Source organism: Oncorhynchus tshawytscha, linkage group LG18 (assembly GCF_018296145.1).
Source record: "Oncorhynchus tshawytscha isolate Ot180627B linkage group LG18, Otsh_v2.0, whole genome shotgun sequence".
NCBI lineage: Eukaryota > Metazoa > Chordata > Actinopteri > Salmoniformes > Salmonidae > Oncorhynchus > Oncorhynchus tshawytscha.
In genome coordinates, this window is record NC_056446.1 from 25625414 (window position 1) to 25651573 (window position 26160).

Sequence of the window (26160 nt, forward strand, 5' to 3'; positions counted from 1 at the left end):
TCCAGTGCCTGTGTTCTTTTGCCCATCTTAATCTTTTGTTTTCATTGGCCAGTCTGAGATATGGCTTTTAAGTGACACCAAACTTATTTCCGGGCAATTTGGATAACTAGGGCCACTAACAATTTATAGGGCATTCACTCCCTGCTCTAAAATGTAGAGAAAAACAGGGCAATTCAAGAGCGTGCTATAAATTAATGTCAAAATATTGTTTCCTTTGCCCTGTCATTATCAATCACTTGTTCTTGACAGTGTTGATGAAATAAGAACGTTAATTTGCTAGTTTAGACAGGTGCCCTTGGTTGTATCTCTTCCATATTTAGCATTGGGAGATGGCACCATTTGGAGGTCTTTCTGCAGGATGGACCTATCAAAATCAACTTGATACCCTCGTAATTTTCATCTCCCGATCCCTGGCTTCCATTGGCTCTATATTGGCCATCAATTCACATTTAGAGGGGCCGTTTCTATAGCGATTTAAAGGGAAAGACTCAGAAATACACGATGAAAACAGGAACAGATTGTCTACGCGGAGGGTGGATAATGAAATTCAGTCTGTCAGCCTTCTAAATAAATATTATTTAGTCCCTATGTTGCTTTCTATTCCGCAGATTTCATTTAGAAAAAGCCCATGTTTTCACTCATGAACCTGTAGCCAATGGTTAGCTTGTCAGTTGATATTCGATATTAGCGCCAATCTGCCATGAAGCAGCGCCACAGAGTTCTATTGAGCAGTGACCACTTTTTGATCATCCCGGTGACGACATTCCATTCACTCTAAACATGCTCAATTCTCTGAGTATTCTCATGGTAGAGGCATGAGGTTTGGACTATTGCTTTTCTGACGCAATTCTCTATTGAATGGACATATTTGTATAAACCTTGAATGAATTAATCATTTTATGGGTGAACACACTACAATTTAAATGAAGTAAATGGATCCGTGGAGACAAACTGTGAAACAATCCTTTAACTGTCCGCTGATGTAACAGTATCGTAGTAAATGGGTACTCTGAGGAAGGTTTCAGCTATTGGACTCAGTTTCTACCAGAGTAATTATTCCGTTGTTCATTAACAGTGTGACTGAGGTGTTGGTCTGAGGTGCCCTGTGGTGGGGGGTGCGGTGCAGTGAGGTGAGGTGAGGTGTTGGTCTGAGGTGCCCTGTGGTGGGGGTGGGGTGCAGTGAGGTGAGGTGTTGGTCTGAGGTGCCCTGTGGTGGGGGTGCGGTGCAGTGAGGTGAGGTGTTGGTCTGAGGTGCCCTGTGGTGGGGGTGGGGTGCAGTGAGGTGAGGTGTTGGTCTGAGGTGCCCTGTGGTGGGGGTGGGGTGCAGTGAGGTGAGGTGTTGGTCTGAGGTGCCCTGTGGTGGGGGTGGGGTGCAGTGAGGTGAGGTGTTGGTCTGAGGTGCCCTGTGGTGGGGGTGGGGTGCAGTGAGGTGAGGTGTTGGTCTGAGTTGCCCTGTGGTGGGGGTGGGGTGCAGTGAGGTGAGGTGTTGGTCTGAGGTGCCCTGTGGTGGGGGTGCGGTGCAGTGAGGTGAGTGTTGGTCTGAGGTGCCCTGTGGTGGGGGTGGGGTGCAGTGAGGTGAGGTGTTGGTCTGAGGTGCCCTGTGGTGGGGGTACGGTGCAGTGAGGTGAGGTGTTAGTCTGAGGTGCCCTGTGGTGGGGGGTGGGGTGCAGTGAGGTGAGGTGTTGGTCTGAGGTGCCCTGTGGTGGGGGGTGGGGTGCAGTGAGGTGAGGTGTTGGTCTGAGGTGCCCTGTGGTGGGGGTGCGGTGCAGTGAGGTGAGTTGTTGGTCTGAGGTGCCCTGTGGTGGGGGGTGGGGTGCAGTGAGGTGAGGTGTTGGTCTGAGGTGCCCTGTAGTGGGGGTGCGGTGCAGTGAGGTAAGGTGTTGGTCTGAGGTGCCCTGTGGTGGGGGTGCGGTGCAGTGAGGTGAGATGTTGGTCTGAGGTGCCCTGTGGTGGGGGTGTGGTGCAGTGAGGTGAGGTGTTGGTCTGAGGTGCCCTGTGGTGGGGGGTGCAGTGAGGTGAGGTGCTGTTACCTTGACGAGGTTGAGGATGATGATGGGCGAGCCAAACCGCTGGAGCATCTGGTCAAAATGGAGGGCAGCTACATGGGCATAGGGGTCGGCCTGATCCACTGAAACACAACAGAGAGAGGTCAGAGAGCAGCTACACTACCGTTCAAAAATTTGGGGTCACTTAGAAATGTCCTTGTTTTTGAAAGAAAAGCTTTTTTTTGTCCATTAAAATAACATAAAAATGATTGGAAATACAGTGTAGACATTGTTAATGTTGTAAATGACTATTGTACATGGAAACGGCAGATATTTTATGGGATATCTACATAGAGGCCCATTATCAGCAACCATCAATCCTCTGTTGTGTTAGCTAATCCAAGTGTATCATTTTAAAAGGCTAATTGATCATTAGAAAACCCTTTTGCAATTATTTTAGCACAGTTGGAAACTGTTGTCTGATTAAAGAAGCAATAAAACTGGCCTTCTTTAGACTAGTTGAGTATCTGGAGCATCAGCATTTGTGGGTTTGATTACAGGCTCAAAATGCCCAGAAACAAATAACTTTCTTCTGAAACTTGTCAGTCTATAATTGTTCTGAGAAATGAAGGCTATTCCATGCTAGAACTTGCCAAGAAACTGAAGATCTCATACAACACTGTGTACTACTCCCTTCACAAAAAGAGCAAACTGTCTCTAACCAGAATAGAAAGAGTGGGAGAAAGAGGAGAAACAGACGCCTCAAGTCTTCAACTAAATAATACCTGCAAAACAGCCGGCCTCAACGTCAACAGTGAAGAGGGGACTCCTGGATGCTGGCTTTCTAGGCAGGGTTGCAAAGAAAAAAAACATCTTTGACTGGCCAATAATAATAAAATATTAAGATGGGCAAAAGTACACAGACACTGGACAGAGGAACTCTGGTTCACGGAGTCACCTCTTCACTGTTGACGTTGAGACGGGTGTTTTGCAGGTATTATTTAGTTGAAGACTTGAGGAGTCTGTTTCTCAAACTAGACACTCTAATGTACTTGTCCTCATGCTCAGTTGTGCATCGGGGCCTACCACTCTTTATATTCTGGTTAGAGCCAGTTTGTGCTGTTCTGTGAAGGGAATAGTACACAGCGTTGTATGAGATCTTCAGTTTCTTCGCAATTTCTCAAAATTTCAGAATAAAGTTAATTGTTTCTGACCATTTTGAGCCTGTAATTGAACCCACAAATGCATGCTCTAGATACTCAACTAGTCTAAAGAAGGCCAGTTGTATTGCTTCTTCAATCAGAACAACAGTTTTCAGCTGTGCTAACATAATTCCAGAAGGGTTTTCTAGTGATCAATAAGCCTTTTAAAATGATAAACTTGGATTAGCTAACGCACCGTGCCATTGGAACACAGGAGGGATGGTTGCTGATAATGGGCCTCTGTACGCCTATGTAGATATTACATTTTTTTACATTTTAAATAAGCCGTTTCCATGTACAATAGTCATTTACAACATTAACAATGTATTTCTGATCAATTTGATGTTATTTTAAATGGACAAAGAAATTGCTTTTCTTTCTAAAACAAGGACATTTCCAAGTGACCCCAAACTTTTGAACGGTAGTGTACATGGGCGCACAGGTCGGCCTGGTCCACTGAGACACAACAGAGAGAGGTCAGAGGTTAGAGGGCAGATACATGGGCGTAGGGGTCGGCCTGGTCCACAGACGCAACAGAGCGAGGTCAGAGGTCAGATACATGGGCGTAGGGCTTGACCTGGTCTACTGAGACACAACAGAGAGAGGTCAGAAGGCAGCTACATGGGCGTATAGGTAGGCCTGGTCTACTGAGGTGCAACAGAGAGAGGTTAGCTACATGGCCGTAGGGGTCACTTTAGCATCCAGTTCACTCAACTCTATTTTGACTGAGCGATGAGCAAACATTAAGGTTTAGGATGTTAGAAGGAAAGTGGGATACCTAGTCAGTTGTACAAGTGAAATGTGTCTTCCGCATTTATCCCAACCCCTCTGAATCAAAGCCATGCCACTGGCTGTATCATAAGGTGCTGCTCTGTACCATCACTCATTCATATATCCTTATGTACATATTCTTTATCCCCTTACACTGTGTATAAGACAGTAGTTTTTTTTTGGAATTGTTAGTTAGATTACTTGCTCGTTATTACTGCATTGTCGGAACTAGAAGCACAAGCATTTCGCTACACTCGCATTAACATCTGCTAACCATGTGTATGTGACAAATAAAATTTGATTTGATTTGATTTGATTTGATTTAGTGATACATGTATTACATAAGGATGCAGTCGATGATATAGAGTACAGTATATACGTATGCATATGAGATGAATAATGTAGGGTAAGTAACATTATATAAGGTAGCATTGTTTAAAGTGGCTAGTGATATATTTACATAATTTCCCATCAATTCCCATTATTAAAGTGGCTGGAGGTGAGTCAGTGTCAGTGTGTTGGCAGCAGCCACTCAATGTTAGTGGTGGCTGTTTAACAGTCTGATGGCCTTGAGATAGAAGCTGTTTTTCAGTCTCTCGGTCCCAGCTTTGATGCACCTGTACTGACCTCGCCTTCTGGATGATAGCAGGGTGAACAGGCAGTGGCTCGGGTGGTTGATGTCCTTGATGATCTTTATGGCCTTCCTGTAACATCGGGTGGTGTAGGTGTCCTGGAGGGCAGGTAGTTTGCCCCCGGTGATTTGTTGTGCAGACCTCACTACCCTCTGGAGAGCCTTACAGTTGAGGGCGGAGCAGTTGCCGTACCAGGCGGTGATACAGCCCGCCAGGATGCTCTCGATTGTGCATCTGTAGAAGTTTGTGAGTGCTTTTGGTGACAAGCCGAATTTCTTCAGCCTCCTGAGGTTGAAGAGGCGCTGCTGCGCCTTCTTCACGATGCTGTCTGTGTGAGTGGACCAATTCAGTTTGTCTGTGATGTGTATGCCGAGGAACTTAAAACTTGCTACCCTCTCCACTACTGTTCCATCGATGTGGATAGGGGGTGTTCCCTCTGCTGTTTCCTGAAGTCCACAATCATCTCCTTAGTTTTGTTGACGTTGAGTGTGAGGTTATTTTCCTGACACCACACTCCGAGGGCCCTCACCTCCTCCCTGTAGGCCGTCTCGTCGTTGTTGGTAATCAAGCCTACCACTGTTGTGCCGTCCGCAAACTTGATGATTGAGTTGGAGGCGTGCGTAGCCACGCAGTCGTGGGTGAACAGGGAGTACAGGAGAGGGCTCAGAACGCACCCTTGTGGGGCCCCAGTGTTGAGGATCAGCGGGGAGGAGATGTTGTTGCCTACCCTCACCACCTGGGGCGGCCCGTCAGGAAGTCCAGTACCCAGTTGCACAGGGCGGGGTCGAGACCCAGGGTCTCGAGCTTGATGACGAGCTTGGAGGGTACTATGGTGTTGAATGCCGAGCTGTAGTCGATGAACAGCATTCTCACATAGGTATTCCTCTTGTCCAGATGGGTTAGGGCAGTGTGCAGTGTGGTTGAGATTGCATCGTCTGTGGACCTATTTGGGCGGTAAGCAAATTGGAGTGGGTCTAGGGTGTCAGGTAGGGTGGAGGTGATATGGTCCTTGACTAGTCTCTCAAAGCACTTCATGATGACGGAAGTGAGTGCTACGGGGCGGTAGTCGTTTAGCTCAGTTACCTTAGCTTTCTTGGGAACAGGAACAATGGTGGCCCTCTTGAAGCATGTGGGAACAGCAGACTGGTATAGGGATTGATTGAATATGTCCGTAAACACACCGGCCAGCTGGTCTGCGCATGCTCTGAGGGCGCGGCTGGGGATGCCGTCTGGGCCTGCAGCCTTGCGAGGGTTAACACGTTTAAATGTCTTACACACCTCGGCTGCAGTGAAGGAGAGACCGCATGTTTTCGTTGCAGGCCGTGTCAGTGGCACTGTATTGTCCTCAAAGTGGGCAAAAAGTTATTTAGTCTGCCTGGGAGCAAGACATCCTGGTCCGTGACTGGGCTGGATTTCTTCCTGTAGTCCGTGATTGACTGTAGACCCTGCCACATGCCTCTTGTGTCTGAGCCGTTGAATTGAGATTCTACTTTGTCTCTGTACTGACGCTTAGCTTGTTTGATAGCCTTGCGGAGGGAATAGCTGCACTGTTTGTATTCGGTCATGTTACTAGACACCTTGCCCTGATTAAAAGCAGTGGTTCGCGCTTTCAGTTTCACGCGAATGCTGCCATCAATCCACGGTTTCTGGTTAGGGAATGCTTTAATCGTTGCTATGGGAACGACATCTTCAACGCACGTTCTAATGAACTTGCACACCGAATCAGCGTATTCGTCAATGTTGTTGTCTGACGCAATACGAAACATATCCCAGTCCACGTGATGGAAGCAGTCTTGGAGTGTGGAGTCAGCTTGGTCGGACCAGCGTTGGACAGACCTCAGCGTGGGAGCCTCTTGTTTTAGTTTCTGTCTGTAGGCAGGGATCAACAAAATGGAGTCGTGGTCAGCTTTTCCAAAAGGGGGGCGGGGCAGGGCCTTATATGCGGCGCGGAAGTTAGAGTAACAATGATCCAAGGTCTTTCCACCCCTGGTTGCGCAATCGATATGCTGATAAAATTTAGGGAGTCTTGTTTTCAGATTAGCCTTGTTAAAATCCCCAGCTACAATGAATGCAGCCTCCGGATAAATGGTTTCCAGTTTGCAAAGAGTTAAATAAAGTTTGTTCAGAGCCATCGATGTGTCTGCTTGGGGGGGATATATACGGCTGTGATTATAATCGAAGAGAATTCTCTTGGTAGATAATGCGGTCTACATTTGATTGTGAGGAATTCTAAATCAGGTGAACAGAAGGATTTGAGTTCCTGTATGTTTCTTTCATCACACCATGTCTCGTTGGCCATAAGGCATACGCCCCCGCCCCTCTTCTTACCAGAAAGATGTTTGTTTCTGTCGGCGCGATGCGTGGAGAAACCCGCTGGCTGCACCGCCTCGGATAGCGTCTCTCCAGTGAGCCATGTTTCCGTGAAGCAAAGAACGTTACAGTCTCTGATGTCCCTCTGGAATGCTACCCTTGCTCGGATTTCATCAACCTTGTTGTCAAGAGACTGGACATTGGCAAGAAGAATGCTAGGGAGTGGTGCACGGTGTGCCCGTCTCCGGAGTCTGACGAGAAGACCGCCTCGTTTCCCTCTTTTTCGGAGTCGTTTTTTGGGTCGTTGCATGGGATCCACTCCGTTGTCCTGTTTGTAAGGCAGAACACAGGATCCGCGTTGCGAAAAACATAATAAGAGTTCAAAGTTCATACCATTCGCAACCAAAGCTCACGCTGATGTTGGCTTTGTTCTGTAGTTATTATCTGAACCATTCTGACATTGGACTGTCATCCTCACATCCTCGGAACAGGAGGTTATATTGTCGTCAAGGCTTTATATAGGAAGGGAGAAAAGGTGTGTGTTTCATAGTTTACAACCTATGTCTCCTCACATGGGCGGGCCACTGAGTCAGGCCTAATTCACTCATGAAAACCCAATTCTCACATTTTAGAAGCTAAAATCACATTTCATCCCATCACGAATAATTTCATATTCAAACATTTAAATTGAACAACAATTCCATGTGAATCCGATAACTCTGATGTGAAGACTTTACACTGTAGAGTTTATGTCATCTTATCATTGTGAGAATGTCTCAGATGACAACCGAACTGACATCATATTCATTAAGTACCACTGCATATGTTCAATTGGTCGGATTACCAGAATATAGTTAATTTCCCCCCACCTTCTGATGTTCCCAGAATCTCGATGTTAACCAAGGGGCTTTCAAATGTAACATCCGTAGGGTAGGAAAAAGGGGGGAGAGGTATTTATGACTGTCATAAACCTACCCCCAGGCCAACGTCATGACAAAGGTCATCTAACCTGCTGTTGGTTATACAATAGAGTATTATTATACCGTAGCTAACACGCATGCCCATTTCCTTTCTGCCCCTCTCTCCATCATTTCACCCATCCGTTCTATTCTTTCAGTGTTATGACTTCATGTGGTGGTCACGCAGACCCCCACACCTGCAGACAATTCAGCCAACCAAATGAAGATCTGGGTCAGTCAAACATGTTTTCCCCTTATGATCAGTCATGAGGGGAAATCACTCATCCATTTAGGTCAGTTGTAAATGGTGATGTTTGGTAACCAGGGCGAGAAGAGGGGGGCTGACTGAAGGCCCTCATCCTCATTCCCTCGTGGGTCGTCATGATTAGGACGAGGAAGCATGAAAAGACACGCTTCTCTTCAACCCTCCCTACAAAGCTATTCACCTACTTAAGCATGTCATAAAGTCAACAGGAGGCTTGTGTAACCGCAGTGTCATTTTTCAGGACCGGCTGGCTGGGTGGTGACTGACCACTTGATGTCCCACCAGGGTCTTCCTGATCGTCTACCTGTCCTAAATTCACTAATGGCTGATGATCTTGGAGCCGACAGACATCGTTATCGAACAAGAATTTACATGTAATTGGACATCTTTGTGTCTATGGGCTTCTATATCTGTGTGTGTGCCTGATGCCATATCGCTGAATTGATTTAATGGATTAGCTGAATGACGTTTGAGCGGGAGCTTCATGAAATGGATTTCCATGGTTGAACAGCTGCACACAAGCCCAAGATCCCCATGCACAATGCCAAGCGTTGGCTGGAGTGCTGTAACGCTCTTCGCCATTGGACTCTGGAGTAGTGGAAACACATTCTCTGTAGTGATGAATCACACTTCACCATCTGGCAGTCCAACGGACGAATCTGGGTTTGGCGGATGCCAGGAGAACACTACCTGACCCAATGCATAGTGATGTTATATCAGCAAAGGGGGGGACCAACTCCATATTAATGCCCATTATTTTGGAATGAGATGTTCGACGAGCAGATGTCAACATACTTTTGGTTATGTAGTGTAGATAGACAAATGGGAGAGGGAAGGTAAGGTCCCCATCACATAGATCTGGAGGACACACTAGCTCTCTCTGTACATTACATCTCTGCATTATGCATGTAAATGTCATCCTAGGATGGACTGAAAACCAAATGGAAGATGAGAGGAAAATATCCTTTCATATACAAATGCATGCGGGCGTGCGCATACACACATCTTGGGACAAGCTCTCAATCTCTTAAGTAAATATCATCCATGATGGACTGTAGGCCAAATGGGGTAAAAGAGGATATAATTTAATGCAGTCGAGTCCACACACACAAACTGCAGTCTCTCTCCACCTTTTCAATCTCTGAGACCATCTGATCCTCACACACTCCCTAGGATGTATCCTGCTGGAGTCATAATGAGAAACAGAGATGGATGAAAAGAGGAGAGAAAATCTCCGTTTGGCCAGAGTATAGATTATACTACTACTGTAAGTGCTGTAGTAATGTGTATTTTATGGCATATTGGTGATAGGGGTATGTCCAGACAGAGACCAGTAGACAACATTATATTAATGATACTGTACAGTGTATACGATATCTAATGATGATAATATCTTACATCGTATAGGTGGTTTAGGCATCATGGTGGAGATGTCCTGGGACCAATAGAGGGGAACAGAACCCCTGACCTGAACGTACGAAGAGTAACTCCCTGCCGTGAATGACATCACCGACGCATCGTGGATGATCTGCTCAGTCTCCACCTCATTGGCTACGTCACCCTGCAGAGGACCAGATGAAAACAGGTGAGGGACAATATACAGAGAGAACCACATGGATCTACACACTCTTAGATGGCCCCATAGTTGTTTTTTTCATTGTTCAACAGTTTTGACCTATAATTGACAGGAGTGGACCATATACTGGACCAGAAAGTCATCCCAAAATGAGCACACACACACACAAACCTTACGAATGTCAATCCTGGCCTAAACTAAGCCGCGCAGAGGGAATAATAGACACATCATTTGGCCTCAAAAACACAGCATACTGAACCCCTTTACCACCAAACTACACACACAAAAAGGAGATGCAGAGACACGGAGGTTACATTAACCTCACACCCCCTCCTTTGTGCCATGCTGCTATTATATAACACCGGGGGCGACTTTGCCCTGTTGTCGTGGCGACAAGATGAGGCAGGAGGTTACCTCGCAGTTGGCTCCTCTCTTGAGGAAGCGGGTGCCAGCAAATTTACTGGAGCGCCTGGCGATGAGGGTGACATGAACCGGACGACCGTAGATCAGGAGCTCTTCACACAGAGGTTAAGGTGGGACACACACAGATGTAACATAAAAAGGCAAAGTGTCATTGATTTCAAATAACAATGAGTGAATTACTGAAATGGTATTGTAATTCACTCGCCACGCAAAACACCTAGGAAAAGAGAGATACTTCAAAGAGGGAGACAAGATGGTGGTTTGGCACTTCCCAACTTACTGTTTCACTACTGGGCAGCTACTATTCAGAAGATTTTGGTCTGGTGTAATTCTCCAAGTACCAACTGGTGCTCAATAGAAGCACATTCTTTCCAATCATCCCTTCTCTTCTTGAATCTGTGCCCCACTATCCATGTGTCCTTCAGAGTACACTACAAATAATATTGTGCTCTCTACTTTGAAGATCTGGAAAGAAAATTGTCAGCATTTTAGACTTTCTGCCCCTTATCTTCTACTCCCTTTTTGGAACAACCATCCAATTCTACCCTCCACACTTGACCAGGCTTTTTTTGTGTGTGGTGTGAGAGAGGTTTGGTATGTTTCAACATTTTTTTTTAATGTATATATTTTTTAGAAGGGACCTCTGCCAGTTTTAATAATCTTGTAGCTAAATGTAATCTGCCTCAATCTCTTCCGCTATTTCCAAGCTCGTAATTTAGTTAGTTCTCACTTTCCTACCTTCCTTAATCACCTCCTAACACGCTATTAGAAGGGATCCTGTCACTCCCGCAGATATGGGGACATCTCATATGATGATGTTATGCCCTCCTCTGAAAACCTCTCCCATCAACAAACTAAACACTGACTGGGGAAGTGAACTTGACCTGACAGAAGACTGGTCAGAGGAGGCACTTCTTAGGGTTAACATCTTCCTGTGCTCAGTTAAATTTAAATCAGATCAAAGTGTTGCACAAAATTCATTACAGAAAACGATACATTTTCCCTCAGAGACAAATGACACGATGCGCAATGTCTCCCGCTGATCACAGTCACATGTTTTACTCATGCTCTAAGCAGTCAAGAGTTTTGTTCTTCCTTTATAAATACTCTCTCTAAAGGTATTGATATTGACCTGCAGTCTTGTCCTTTGATAGCTATATTTGGACCTCCATTTGTGCTGTCTATTCTCACCTAAAGTAAAGCAGATGTAACGTTTGCTTCTTTGCTTCACTAGTGGCCCGCCAACAGATTTCGCTGAATTGGAAATCTCCCAAACCAACCACTGAGTTCTTATGTCTTTTCTTAATTTAGAGTGCATGTACTGCTAACTTTTTTTCTGAGATGGCCACCTTTAATTTCCTTTTCTTGACAAATTACACTCTATTGAGCAAGAACTTAGGACCAAAAGGGGAGGGAAGGGATAGAGTGTTGTGATCTGTTGTAATTGTATTTTCATATGGAATGTTAGTTTGCTTGTTTATTTTTTTGGGGGGGCTTCTCCAATAAGAAAAGGGGGAAAAAAGATATTGGTACTCATGTCAAGAATTGTAAAGTGTATACGTTTATATGTGTAATTCAAAAATGGGAGAAAAATGATTTGTAATTCACTTCCTGAATTGAAATGGAATTGCCCCTGCCAATCACTGTTCCCCTCTCTCTACCCTCCATCTCTTTCTCTTTCGCACTAATTTACTAAGTCCCTCTCTTAACTCTGTTTTCCTCTTTACCTCCATCACTTCCCCCATCTCTGTGCCTCTACCTTTCTTCACCCCTCCCCTCCTCAGTTTCCTTCTATGAATTCTTCTGCCTGGGTTTCTCTGGGAAAAGAACCGTGAGAGAAGGATGGCTTCCAGGAACCGTTGTCTAAACCCAGCATCTGCAATGTGGCCCCCACTGCCCCTCTAACCAGCCAACCTGGTGAGACACACACACACACACACACACACACACACACACACACACACACACACAGGAAGGGATCCTGTCACACACACTTACCCCTCCTGCTATTCAGCAATATTTGCTGTAAACCAGTGGTCCTCAACTGGTTGTCTCGGGAACCAAATTTTCTCAGTCGCAACCCAATATTAGCGTCCCATTTTGTTGTTGTTGTTGCAAAAATACAATCTAGGAAACTATTTAGAATGCTAGATTGATAGTAGATGTAGTAATTATATGATAAGGGAACAACATTCCCACTTTTTTCCATGGTCAATAACTCCAATTTGCCAATATTCTTGATGAAGAATGTTAATAAGCTGACTGATTTGAGACCACAAAATCAACCAGATCCACTAAATAGCCCTGCTAATAGCTCTAGATAAGAAAATACTGTGATTGAAAAAATAGTTTCAGAGATAAAACAAATAAAAAATGTAAGTAGGTTCATTATCAATTCCACACACCTTCTACATAGTTTTAGTTGTTTAAGTTCAGACTGAAGTATTTTTGTTTTTCTATCCATTTCCTCTTTCATCACTGGGATACTGGGGAGTTCACGAATCTCATGACTGTGGAGGAGGTGATTCATTATTACTTGAATATATAAAAAGCCAAGAACAACTTCAGTCAAGCAGAAGAGTCATTAGCTAAAACCTTTCATGGCTAAGAGGTGCAATGGTTATAATGTCTTAATGTCTGCCTATAAGATCTGCACTGACGGATAGTTAAACTGGGCTCTCAAAATCAGGGACACAATTCATCAGATTTAGTTATTCTTAAGCACTTCTACCCAAGCCCCAAATATCCACACTCAAATATGCATCAACATAACCAAACCATGCATCAATATAACCAAAGTAGGCATACATTTAGTTTCAAGTGTGTTTTTCTTTGGCTTAGTGAACACACTAGCTGTGCTTTCCTAGTCTAAACAAAAAGAACCTGTCTAGCTAACCTAATATTTGTTTTCTTTTCCACCTTATATACCAGATGGGCAAAGCATGCAAAAGCTCCACTGTTGTCATACCTGATAAGCATTGCTTAATATTTTTATATAGACCATAATATAAACACAAATCGCTTAATGCAGCTTAGCAGACTGGCGAGCATCTGTCTCATTAGGTATTCCATGTGCCCCCCAAACAAAAAAAACAAACAAAATGGTATTCCATGTGTTGTGGAACAAGAGGCAGGCACACACTTTCCAGTGAGCAGCATGCCAGACACATGATGGGGAGTGGAGGAGGCGGGGCGAGGGAAAAGAACACAAGAGGAATAAAGTTGTCTTCTAAAGGCTAACTGTCAAAAGACAGACGGACAGAAAGATGGAGGTCCGCAAACAACGTGTCCACCGACAATGAGAATGGTAAAAGACTGATAATATATTGAATGCATTAACAAAATGTTCCATTGGAGATGATAAATGATGGTAATTAAAGTTAAAAGGTACTACTGGTGATACAGGTGTGCCATCCCCGCAGCCTCAGCAATGGATTAGTCCACTGAGGCAGGCGTGAGTCAGACAGGTGTCTCGTGTGCCATAAAATATTTAAATAAAATGTATTTATTTATAAATATATATGAGACTGCTCGGTAAAAAAAGAAAGAATACTCGGTCAACCAGCAGCCTATCGAACAAACAATAGACCAGTCGATTAAATGGGGTCAGCCCTAGTGGATACCAACATCTGGAACATGGCAAAAGCACCAAGTCACTGACACAAGCACATATGCAGCACCTGACTACTAAACTGAACACTCTACTTCGCAGGTCGTAACCAGGCAGGAGGAAAAGGATACTGGACTGGCCACAGAAGCCATGAATAATGTACATGAGCCAATCAGGATGCACCGTGTCCTTGACGCGCTCCAGGAGCTTGCCGTTCCACACGTACTTGGCGTACGGTTCACTCTGGAGGCCGTGGAACACTGCAACGGAACCATTACATAGGAACACAAAACACCACAGAACAGCTTACATGGATGGACAGGATCAAGGAGGGGATGGTTTACCACCGATACAGTAGATTAGAACATGGAAAATGTATTGAGACAGATGAGCTGAATAAAGACTTTTGGTCTTGGGCTAGTAGTGATGTCTTGATCAACCTTTTAGCTGGTGAATGGCTTTATGAGTGGCTTGAGTTGTGAGGATCTTTTTCTATTTGGGACCACTGACTGACTTAACGGTTAAAAGATCAAGAAAACATATCACAAAAAAAGGAATGGTATGTTACACTTGGTTATCAAATGGAAAGAAATGTGTTCAATAGAGTGTATTCACATGTTTTAAAACTGGATGAACTGGAGTTTAGGGAGAGTGTGAGAGGGCAGGAGCTGTCTGACCTTGTGTGGGCAGGCCCTCGTCCTCAAAGATGTCAAAGCTGTCCTGCTGTCTGCTGCTCCGTGTGTGCACCTCCTCCACTGTGCCCGGGTCACACGGGCTATGCAGCAGCGTCAGGTTGTACTGCAGGGAGTGGCTCAGGTCATAGCTGTAGCTGGGAGGGGTCAAAGTTCATAGGTGAAGAGGTCAACAAGGAAGAAGAACAACATTTTGATAATCAAAAATCAATGAATGGAGTGATGCGTAAAAAGAAGAATGATAGAAGAATGACCAAAAACAAAACATTTTGTTTTACACCTGACAGTACGTCAATTTTTTGTATATATTTTTTCTTGGCAATATACAATGTTTTTTTCCCTTGAGGATATAAAAAAAGTTAGGGTCCCAAATGTATCTTCACCTGTCACTAGTGAGATAAATGACCAGCTTGACAACAAGTCTGAGTGAGAACTGATAGAAGGTCATCTGTGGAGCGAGTCGTGAATACACTATGTCAATACTGACCCTTTCAGTACAGGTTAACCTTTAGAACAGCTACTGATACAGTGGGCTTTAGATGGTAGGTGCTGAAGGGCATGACTCCAAGAGGAGTTAAGGGTACACCAGATGGGTATTTTGAGGTCTCTGTGTGTCACTCTGGCTTAATGACGAAAAACTGACAGACAGACACTTCAGAAAGGAGTCCAAACAGTACTTTAATGATACATAACTATTGGTGGAAGTGATGTCATCTCTTATGTGTTTTTTTAAGTGAATTCAATTAAAGAAAAGAAAATCTAATTCAATGGGTGGATGGAAATAAACGATACCCATTTGTTTTAATGAGATGTACACTGAGATAAAAACGTTAGGAACACCTTCCTAATATTAAGTTGCACCCCCCCACTTTGCCCTCAGAACAGCCTCAATTCGTCAGGACATGGACTCTACAAGGTGCAAAAATCGTTCCATAGGGATGCTGGCCCATGTTGACTCCAATGCTTCCCACAGTTATGTCAAGTTGTCTGGATGTCCTTTGGGTGGAGGACCATTCTTGATACACAGGAAACTGTTGTGTGTGAAAAACCAGCAGCATTGCAGTACTTGACACACTCAAATCGGTGCACCTGGCAAACTCTGTTCAAAAGGCACTTAAATATTTTGTCTTCTCCATTCACCCTCTGAATAGCGCACATACACAATCCATGTCTTAATTGTCTCAAGGCTTAAAAATCCTTCTTTGACCTGTCTCCTCCCCTTCATCTACACCGATTGAAGTGGATTTCAATAAGGGATCATAGCTTTCACCTGGATTCACCTGGTCAGTCTGTCATGGAACGTGTTTTGTACACTCAGTGATTATTTGTGTAGTTTTAATGAGGAGGATGTTGATACATAAATCCATAAGAGTGTGGCTCTGTCCTCTCTCACCGATTCATAACATCACTGTAATAAAATATCCAGTCTTGAAAGTGTGTGTGTGTATATGTGTATGCACGTGAGAGAGCGATAACCTCAGATATACTGTGCATCTTGTGTGACATTTGTTCCAACAAAGTAACATACAAAAAAAGTGAAGAACTGTGAATAGCGTTTGACAGGTTCCATACTGCAGCAAACACCTGAGCCTCCTGATCACCAAGGCTTGTGACAAACAAAAGCATTGACTTGACAAACAACAGAAGAGAGATGCGGAGGAGTGGTTATTTTTAAGATCTCACACACACTTACTTACCTGAAGTAGAAGTTGCTGGACAGGTCCACATTCTGAAAGATCCTCACGTATCTATAAGAGGAGAATTAAACAGTCCCAATCTCTTATGGTTATGACCTGCACGTCATAACCAGGAGAGCATGGTTAGTTCAGGAGAGCATTTGAGCTAACCCTAACTCCTTTCCTAACATTAACCTAATTCCCCTAACCTGCCACGTGGCTGCGTAAGTTCTCCTAACCTGCTACGAAAAAGTAACTTCTGGTCATAGCTGTATCCCACCTAGTCAGAACCTCTAATACTAGTGGCAGGAGTTTTTCATGTCGCATCACCACAGTCACATCACCAGAGTTGTCAGGTCACATAGGAAACAGTCCTAGTCTTTAGGATATAACATCATACATGTTACTTTCTCATCTCAATGAAAAGGGGAGACTAGAAAATACCATAAGCATTTGCTGTGCACGGCAGGTTATATAGACCCATATACTGAGTGATCCTTAGCTGGTCACACTTGGTTAGTGGGTCAGTGAAGCCGTCACACTGTGTGTGTAAACTGAGAGAGAAACAAGTGAGAGAAAGAGGAAGGAAAGAAGAAAATCTCCAGTGGGGTGTGAGATGTTGGGTATATAACGGTTGACCTACTGTACCTGGCCTCATCAGGATGTGTCACCCTCACTGAGTCATTAGGGATGTAGATCATGTTAGTATCCTCTATCTTGTATATGGAGTGACCACCAATGTCGGCCATCTTCCTCCGCTTGGTGATCAACACGAGGTAATAACCCTCAAGAAATCGGACAAAGCCTGCAAGACCAGGACAATGAATACACATGAACAGCACACAAAACATTAATATTACTATAGGACACCTCAAACCACCCAGATAACTTATACAACTCATATGAAACTTTTAACATGAACCTTTCCATCCTCAATGTTTTTTTCAAGACACATTTTCATACATCTATGTACAATATCTATTCTCATCTCAATCAAATGAGTGCCTATCTATGTATGTGTGTGTGTGTGTGTGTGTGTGTGTGTGTGTGTGTGTCTTCATGATAGATGAGACCACTTGTTTTTCATGCTGCATGACCACAACACACTCACAGTCTGTTCATCTGTCTTACATCCTTCATTATCACCTTCAAAATCTTTATTTTCAATTATATATATTTCCAATTACAAAATAATATGTTTTCAGTCCTGGAATGTGTATACTGCTTCACGGAAAAGCAGAATAGATGTTCTCTGAGAGCTTATTATTGTTTGTCAATCATATTAGTCAGGCTGTTTTCATATGATCTCCTCTTAGAGGTCACGGACCGCTAGAAACACAAACTACTAGCGCCATGTCACTTGGACCAGGGTTTCCCAAACTCGGTCCTGGGCCCCCACTCCCCACTTACGTTAATGGGAGGGGATGAGATCATAGGTTACGCATCCTCCTGGAGGAAATTATCTACTGGGGATAGATGAGAGAAACCTCCATAGAAACAGCATTGGACATACATTCATATGGATATATGTTTGAGGATAGGGGGTGAGAGAATGGAATTTTGTAACTCAAAATCATACCCTTACCCATTTTACACCATCAGAACCACCCATTTTCTTGCCGTGACACATTGACATTCCCTGCTTTGTCTGGGTCGGTGTGAGCGATTTCCTATATCAGTGGTTATCAGTGGTTCCCAAATTGAACTCGGTAGTACGGCTTTCAACTTACTCTTGAAAGTTGTAATCGTAGAATGCAAAAGGTGTCATTTAGAAATTGGGTAGTGCATCATCAGTTCCTCTTGTCATGTCTGTCATCTTCAAACCTTAGAGAGCTATTTGTCCAATGCTGGAAGGTGTGACATTTGTGCTAGTACAAACTCGGACCCAGGCGCAGAGAAACACAGCAGGCAGAGGTAAGGTTAAATCCAGAATATTTACTTAAGGTCTTCATAGCAAAACAACAAAGCAAGTGCATACGAGAACACTGAACAAAACAGGAGACCTGAGCAACTGGCCCAGTCCACAGAGGAACCTAAATAGTCATCCAGTAGGTGATCCCAATAAGCCCAATCAGGGTCACCTGGATACTAGAAGTAACCCAAGGGTTTTCTCCAGTGGCAACCTCTACAGGTAGTGTACTCAAGGTAGAAAACCTGACCTGTAGTGTACTCAAGGGAGAAAACCTGACCTGTGACAAAACCCCCCCTCAAGGAACGACTCCTGACATTCCACCAGGGGTAGCTGAACATCGACGGAAGTCCCGAATGAGTCCGGGGTCCAAAATGTCCCGGTGCCGGAATCCAGGAACGTTCCTCAGGCAGTAACCCTTCCAGTCCACGAGGTTCTGAGTCCCTCTCAGGAACTGACAACTGGAGAGGATGCATCGCACCGTGTAGGCTGGCTGTCCCGCCTCGCATGAAAGCGGAGGTGGAGGCCAGGTGGCCGGAACCAGAGGACTGAACACCACAGGCTTGAGTCTGGAGATGTGGTAGGTGGGATGAACCCTCATGGACTGGGGAAGATGAAGACGATAGGCCACTGGATTGATATGCCATAGAAACTTGAATGGCCCAACGTGCCGGGGAGCCAACTTCCTAGATTCCACGGGTCGAGGCAGATCCCTAGTAGACAACCAGACCATCTGGCCTGGATGCAGGATGGGACTCGGGCAGCAATGACAGTTGGCCTGTTGTTGAACCCAAGCTGAGGACCTCAGGAGCGCTGAACGAGCCCTCTTCCAGGTCCGGCGGCTACGAGAGATGAGGCTTTGAGAGGAAGGAACCGTCACTTCAAATCTCCTGATCTGGAAACAAGGGGGGCTGCTAACTGTACAACACCTGGAATGATGACAGGCCAGTGGAGGAACACTGGAGAGTGTTGTGTGAATACTCCACTCAGGGAAGGTGCAGACTCCAAGTGGCGGGGTTGGCGGACACACAGCACCGTAAGGCGGTCTCCAGATCCTGGTTTGCCCACTCAGTTTGACCGTTGGACAGAGGATGATAACCCGAGGACGGACTGGTTAATAACCCCAGAAGAGTACAGAATCTGGAGGCAAACTGGTATCCCCGGTCGGAGACTCTGTCCCGAGGAAGTCCGTGAAGATGAAAACATGCTGAATGACCAGCTGAGCAGTCTCACGGGTAGATGGAAGCTTAGGTAGCGGAATGAAATGTGCCGCCTTGGAAAAGCGGTCCACAATGACCAGGATGGTGTGTCTCCCTCTGAGGATGGAAGGCCCGTGATGAAATCCATAGAGAGATGTCTCCAAGGTCGAGAAGGTGTTGGCAGTGGATGAAGAAGCCCCAGAGGCTGCTGACAAGGAGTCGTGTTCCGGGCGCATGTCGGACAGGCAGCCACAAAGGTCTGAGTGTCTGCCTCCGCCCGAGGGCCACCAAAACCTCCTCCTCAAAAACTCTAGCGTTCGCTGCCCTCCCGGATGAGAGGTGAGACGCGACGAGTGATCCCACTGAAGTACCTTGGACTGTGCCCCAAGAGGAACAAAAAGTCTGTTAGTAGGACAGCCATCTGGAACTGCCTCCCTACCTTGCGCCTCCCTCAGGACAGTCTCTATACCCCAGGACACTGGCGCAAGGATGAGCGACCTGGGGATGATGGATTCAAGTGAGAGAGGGCATCAGGACTGGCGAGAGAGGGCATCCGGCTTCACGTTCTTAGACCCCGGACGGTAAGATAATGTGAATCTGAACCGAGTGAAGAAGAGAACCCAACGAGCCTGTCGTGGGTTGAGGCGTTTAGCCTCCTAGATATAGACCAGGTTCTTGTGGTCAGTCCAAACCGTAAAGCGATGTTCCGAGCCCTCCAACCAGTGCCGCCACTCCTCCAAAGCCAGTTTGACCGCAAGAAAGCTCCCGATTGCTGACATTATAGTTCCTCTCCGCTGGAGTGAGACACGTGGAGTAGAAGGCACGGGGATGAAGCTTTTGGTCTTTTGCTGAGCGCTGAGACAGAACAGCCCCAACGCCAACGTCAGAGGCATCCACCTCTACCACAAAGGGAAGAGAAGGATCCGCATGAACGAGAATGGGTGCAGAAGAAAACTGACGTTTCAGGTCCTGGAACGCGTTCTAAGCAGCAGAGGTCCAGCATACATGCCTAGCCAAGCCCTTGGTGAGCGTTGTCAACAGCGCCGCCACAGCACTAAAGTTCCTCACAAATCTCCGGTAGAAATTGCAAAAACACTGAACTTGCTTGACTGTGCTGGGTCGTGGCCAGTTGACTACTGATCCTAATTTTTGGGAGTCCATCAGTACACAGCCCTGAGACACAATGTACTCCAGGAAGGAGATCTGAGGAACGTGAAACTCACACTTTTTGGGCTTCACAATCAAGTGATGAGCGAGAAGTCTGAAGAACCTGGCGGACATGTTGCATGTGTTCAACCATGGACTTGGAGAAGATGAGGATTTACACAAACATGAACTGGTGAAGGAAGTCGCGCAGCGCATCATTAACCAGGGCCTGGAAAACGACTGGAGCATTAGTAAGTCCAAACGGCGTGATCAGGTACTCATTATGTCCATTAGGAGTGTTGAACGCTGTCTTCCACTCGTCTCCCTGTCTGACGCACACCAGAATGTACGCATTCTGTAAATCCAATTTAGAAAACCGTTGCTCCCTGGAGTCTCTCAAAAGCTTATTACATAAGAGGAAGGGGGTAATGGTTCTTGATGGTAATGTTATTTAAATCCCAGGAATCGATACAGGGACGTAGTCCCCCATCCTTCTTCCCAACAAAAGAAAAAACCCGCTCCTGCAGGTGAAGTGGACGGAGGAATAAAATCAGCCGCCAGCGCCTCCTTAATATAACTGTTCATGGCTGCAGTCTCTGAACCTGAGAGAGAATACAGCCCTCTTCCAAGTGGAGTGGTAATGGACAGGAGGCCGATGGCAGAATCGTAGGGCCTGTGAGGTGGTAGTTTGCTGGCCCTTTGTTTGCTGAAGACCTGACCCAAATCCAAGGAATCCCAAGGTACATGGGAAAGATCAGGCTTGTCATTCCCAGCCAGAGGAATAGGAGGATCAGTAGTCTCCAGACAAGCAGGACTGGAAAGGTGTGGAGAGAGTTGCTGGCAGGTGAACTGGCATGAAGGATTCCACACCAGAACTCTTCCCGAAGGCCAAGCAATTTGAGGATTATGGGTGGAAAGCCACAGATGTCCAAGAACCAGGGGAAGCTCAGGAGAGTCCACCAGATGTAACTGGTTAAGCTCCACATGGCCATCCAGAACTCGTAGCTGAACAGGCATGGTGAGTTGCTTCCCCTTCCCAGGGTTGACCATCCAGCGCAGTGACCAACAACGGAGTGTCCAGCTTAGTGAGTGGCAGCCTCTGTTGGCGAGCTAATGTACAATCCAGGAAACAGATGGTAGCCATAGACGAATTGAGAACCATGATGGAATACAGGACAAGCAGGCCCAGCATACAGCAGTGGAACAAATGAAGAATGGACTCCCTTAGCGGGGCCAGAAACACTGGAACCAACTTGGGACCCCTTCATCCTCTCATGACGACGTTCCCGAAGCCGGTTGTCAATCAGGATGGCCATGATAATGATAAGCTCCTCCAGAGTGTCAGGGCTGTCCCGGGAAGCCAGTTCATCCTTGAGAATCTCGCTGAGTCCGTTCAGAAAAACAGAGTGAAGTGCCTCTATATTCCAACCGCTCTCAGCGGCGACCGTCCGAAATGAGTCTTTAAGCAGCGTTCCTGCCACTGATTGGGTGATCAAAAACCCTCATCTCCTGGGTGAAGCTTTGCCAATTAAAACAAATGTCTGATTGCTGCTCCCAGATGGCCGTGGCCCAGGCCAGAGCCCGTCCTGAGAGCAAGGAGATGACATATGCCACTCTGGAGAGTCCGTCCTGAGAGCAAGGAGATGACATATGTCACGCTCGGTGGGAAACGTTAAGACCTGCAATTTGAAGACCAGCGAACATGGAAGCAGGAACCCACAACACCTGCCAGGATGCCCCTCATAGCGCTCCGGTGCTGGGAGATGAGGCTCCCGAGGGGAGGAAGACGATGAACTGGTAGAAAGTGAAGGGTTAGAAGGTGCAGCAGCAGTTGCTCCCGTCTGCAGAGTGAACACAAGCGTTCCTAAATCCTCCGACAATGATTTCAGCCATGCCTTATGGCGACCAATCACTGTTCCATGTGAGTGAGAGCCGACTGTAAGTGGTGGAGCTGAGTGTCCCTCGGATGGCAGAGACATCTCTATTGGGACCATTTTGAGGCTCAGGTCTACTGTGACATTAGTGCTAGTACGAACTCGGAACCAGGCAAAGAGGTAAGGGTAAATCCAGAATATTTACTTAAGGTCTTCTTAGCAAAACAACAAAGCAAAGGAACACTGAACAAAACAGGAGACCTGAGCAACTGGACCAGTCCACAGAGGAACCTAAATAGTCATCCAGCAGGTGATCCCAATAAGCCCAATCAGGGTCACCTGGATACTGGAAATAACCCAAGGGTGTTCTCCAGTGGCAACCTCAGGTAGTGTACTCAAGGGAGAAAACCTGACCTGTGCCAGAAGGGGGGGCCTGAGTGAAAAAGTTTGAGAACCCCTGTTCTAGATCACCATCCAGCTCGATACAGAGGACTTCCAAGAAATGTTTCTCTGTAGGCCTTGCCATGTTACCTACGTAGCCAATTGCAATGATAGTCAATTTCAGATAGAAAAATAGATTGGGTGTCTGTGGGTGTGAATGTTTAAAATTAAACAATTAGTGCTGAACGATTAACTGAAAAGTTGGTCCGTGGGGCGACGCACAATTGGCCTAGCGTCGTCCGGGTTAGGGAGGGTTTGGCCGGTAGGGAAATCCTTGTCTCATCGCGCACCAGCGACTCCTGTGGCGGGCCGGGAGCAGTGCACGCTAAGCAAGATCGCCAGGTGCACGGTGTTTCCTCCGATACATTGGTGCGACTGGCTTCCGGGTTGGATGGGCGCTGTGTTAAGAAGCAGTGGAGCTTGGTTGGGTTGTGTGTCCGAGGACGCATGACTTTCAACCTTCGTCTCTCCCGAGCCCGTACGGGAGTTGTAGCGATGAGACAAGATAGTAGCTACTAAAAACAATTGGATACCACGAAATTGGGGAGAAAAAACGGTAAAATACACAAAAAAAAGAAAAGAGAAAAAAAAGAAAACCGATCTCTCAAATGTCACCATTACGATTTTTTTTTTTGTGCGGGCGCCCCGTGCCACCCCCGACAAGATACAGCCTTAGGTGGCTGTCGCCTATACCTAAATCTTGCCACTTCGCAAGCCACAGCAGCGAAGTCCTGTTTGGCACTACTGTGAAGTTAAAAAAGAAGGAAATACAACTTAGCGAGGTGGAATTGAGGTACAGTAATGATAGTACAGGTGCAATGCTTAACCATCTGAAAGGGACTGACCGTGAGACATAGCAGTGCGAAGCAGGTATGTTAAGGGTGCTGCAGCACTCCCTGATCAAAATCAGAATATTTTTTCTCTCTCTCAAAAGTAGTGAACTGTACCTTTACTATTCCTGTATGAACGCACCTGAATAGCAGCATCCCCCACCCCCATATAGTTTTAATGTAAAAAATGAAATTGTCCATTTGTCACATCCATAGTTTAGGTGATAAGGTATCAGGGCAGAGGTGGCCTGCACCCTGGCTTACATGCACTTCACCTGTGTGTGTGTGTGTGTGTGTGTGTTATATATATACACACACACACACACACACACACACACACACACACATACATACATACATACATACATACATACAGTTGAAGTCAGAAGTTGACATACACCTTAGCCAAATACATTTAAACTCAGTTTTTTGCAATTCCTCACATTTAATCCTTGTAAAAATTCACTGTCTTAGGTAAGTTAGGATCAATTCATTTTAAGAATGTGAAATGTCAGAATAATAGTAGAGAGAATGATTTATTTCAGATTTGATTTCTTTCATCACATTCCCAGTGGGTCAGAAGTTTACATACACTCAATTAGTATTTGGTAGCATTGCCTTTAAATTGTTTAACGTGGGTCCAACGTTTCCAGTAGCCTTCCACAAGTTTCCCACAATAAGCTGGGTGAATTTTGGCCCATTCCTCCTGACAGAGCTGGTGTAGGATTGAGGTCAGGGCTTTGTGATGGCCACTCCAATACCTTGACTTTGTTGTCCTTAAGCCAATTTGCCACAACTTTGAAAGTATGCTTGGGGTCATTGTCCATTTGGAAGACCCATTAGCGATCAAAATTTAACTTCCTGACTGATGTCTTGAGATGTTGCTTCAATACATCCACATAATTTTCTGTCCTCATGATACCATCTATTTTGTGAAGTGCACCAGTCCATACTGCAGCAAAGCAACCCACAACATGATGCTGCCACCCCCGTTCTTCACGGTTGGGATGGTGTTCTTCGGCTTGCAAGCCTCCCCCTTTTTCTTCCAAACATGAGGATGGTCATTATGGCCAAACAGTTCTATTTTTGTTTCATCAGACCAAAGGACATTTCTACAAAAAGTACAATCTTTGTCCCCATGTTTTTATTTTATTTCACCTTTATTTAACCAGGTAGCGACATGGCCAAGATAAAGCAAAGCAGTGTGACACAGACAACAACACAGAGTTACACATGGAGTAAACAATAAACAAGCCAATAACGCAATAAAAAAGTCAATGACACAGTAGAAAAAAAAGAAAATCTATATACAGCGTGCAAAAGGCATGAGGTAGGCAATAAATAGGCCATAGTAGCGAATAATTACAATTTAGCAGATTAACACTGGAGTGATAAATGAGCAGATGATGAGGTGCAAGTAGAGATACTGGTGTGCAAAAGAGCAGAAAAGTAAATAAAAAACAGTATGGGGATGAGGTAGGTAGATTGGGTGGGCTATTTACAGATGGACTATGTACAGCTGCAGCGAGCGGTTAGCTGCTCAGATAGCTGATGTTTAAAGTTAGTGAGGGAAATATAAGTCTCCAGCTTCAGCGATTTTTGCAATTCATTCCAGTCACTGGCAGCAGAAAACTGGAAGGAAAGGCGGCCAAATGAGGTGTTGGCTTTGGGTATGATCAGTGAGATATACCTGCTGGAACGTGTGCTACGAGTGGGTGTTGTTATCGTGACCAGTGAGCTGAGATAAGGCGGAGCTTTACTTATAGATGACCTGGAGCCAGTGGGTCTGGCGACGAATATGTAGCAAGGGCCAGCCGACTAGAGCATACAGGTCGCAGTGGTGGGTGGTATAAGGTGATTTGGTAACAAAACGGATTGCACTGTGATAGCAAACTGGATGCAGTCTGAGGAGAGTATGTGCAGTTGCAAACCGTAGTCTGGCATGTTTATGGCGGTTTTGGAGCAGTGGCTTCTTCCTTGCAGAGCGGCCTTTCAGGTTATGTCGATATAGAACTTGTTAACTGTGGATATAGATACTTTTGTACCGGTTTCCTCCAGCATCTTCAAATCAAATCAAATCAAATTTTATTTGTCACATACACATGGTTAGCAGATGTTAATGCGAGTGTAGCGAAATGCTTGTGCTTCTAGTTCCGACAATGCAGTAATAACGAACAAGTAATCTAACTAACAATTCCAAAAAACTACTGTCTTATACACAGTGTAACGGGATAAAGAATATGTACATAAGGATATATGAATGAGTGATGGTACAGAGCAGCATAGGCAAGATACAGTAGATGGTATCTTTCCTATGCAGTATATACATATGAGATGAGTATGTAAACAAAGTGGCATAGTTAAAGTGGCTAGTGATACATGTATTACATAAGGATGCAGTCGATGATATAGAGTACAGTATATACGTATGCATATGAGATGAATAATGTAGGGTAAGTAACATTATATAAGGTAGCATTGTTTAAAGTGGCTAGTGATATATTTACATAATTTCCCATCAATTCCCATTATTAAAGTGGCTGGAGTTGAGTCAGTTTCATTGACAGTGTGTTGGCAGCAGCCACTCAATGTTAGTGGTGGCTGTTTAACAGTCTGATGGCCTTGAGATAGAAGCTGTTTTTCAGTCTCTCGGTCCCAGC

At 45.3% G+C, this 26160-nt stretch overlaps 1 protein-coding gene across 2 annotated transcripts in view; it reads right to left on the bottom strand.

Annotated features, from left to right (window-relative positions):
• fig4a (FIG4 phosphoinositide 5-phosphatase a) overlaps positions 1-26160 on the bottom strand; it is a 104723-nt gene that overhangs the window by 64162 nt on the left and 14401 nt on the right. For both annotated transcript variants that reach the window (XM_024378321.1, XM_024378320.1), the window contains 7 exons: positions 16750-16906; positions 16123-16173; positions 14411-14562; positions 13865-13993; positions 10115-10215; positions 9523-9685; positions 2031-2128 (listed from right to left, as the gene is read on the bottom strand). In XM_024378321.1, the coding sequence (XP_024234089.1) occupies positions 2031-2128; positions 9523-9685; positions 10115-10215; positions 13865-13993; positions 14411-14562; positions 16123-16173; positions 16750-16906 (851 nt within the window). The remainder of the gene's footprint in view (positions 1-2030; positions 2129-9522; positions 9686-10114; positions 10216-13864; positions 13994-14410; positions 14563-16122; positions 16174-16749; positions 16907-26160) is intronic.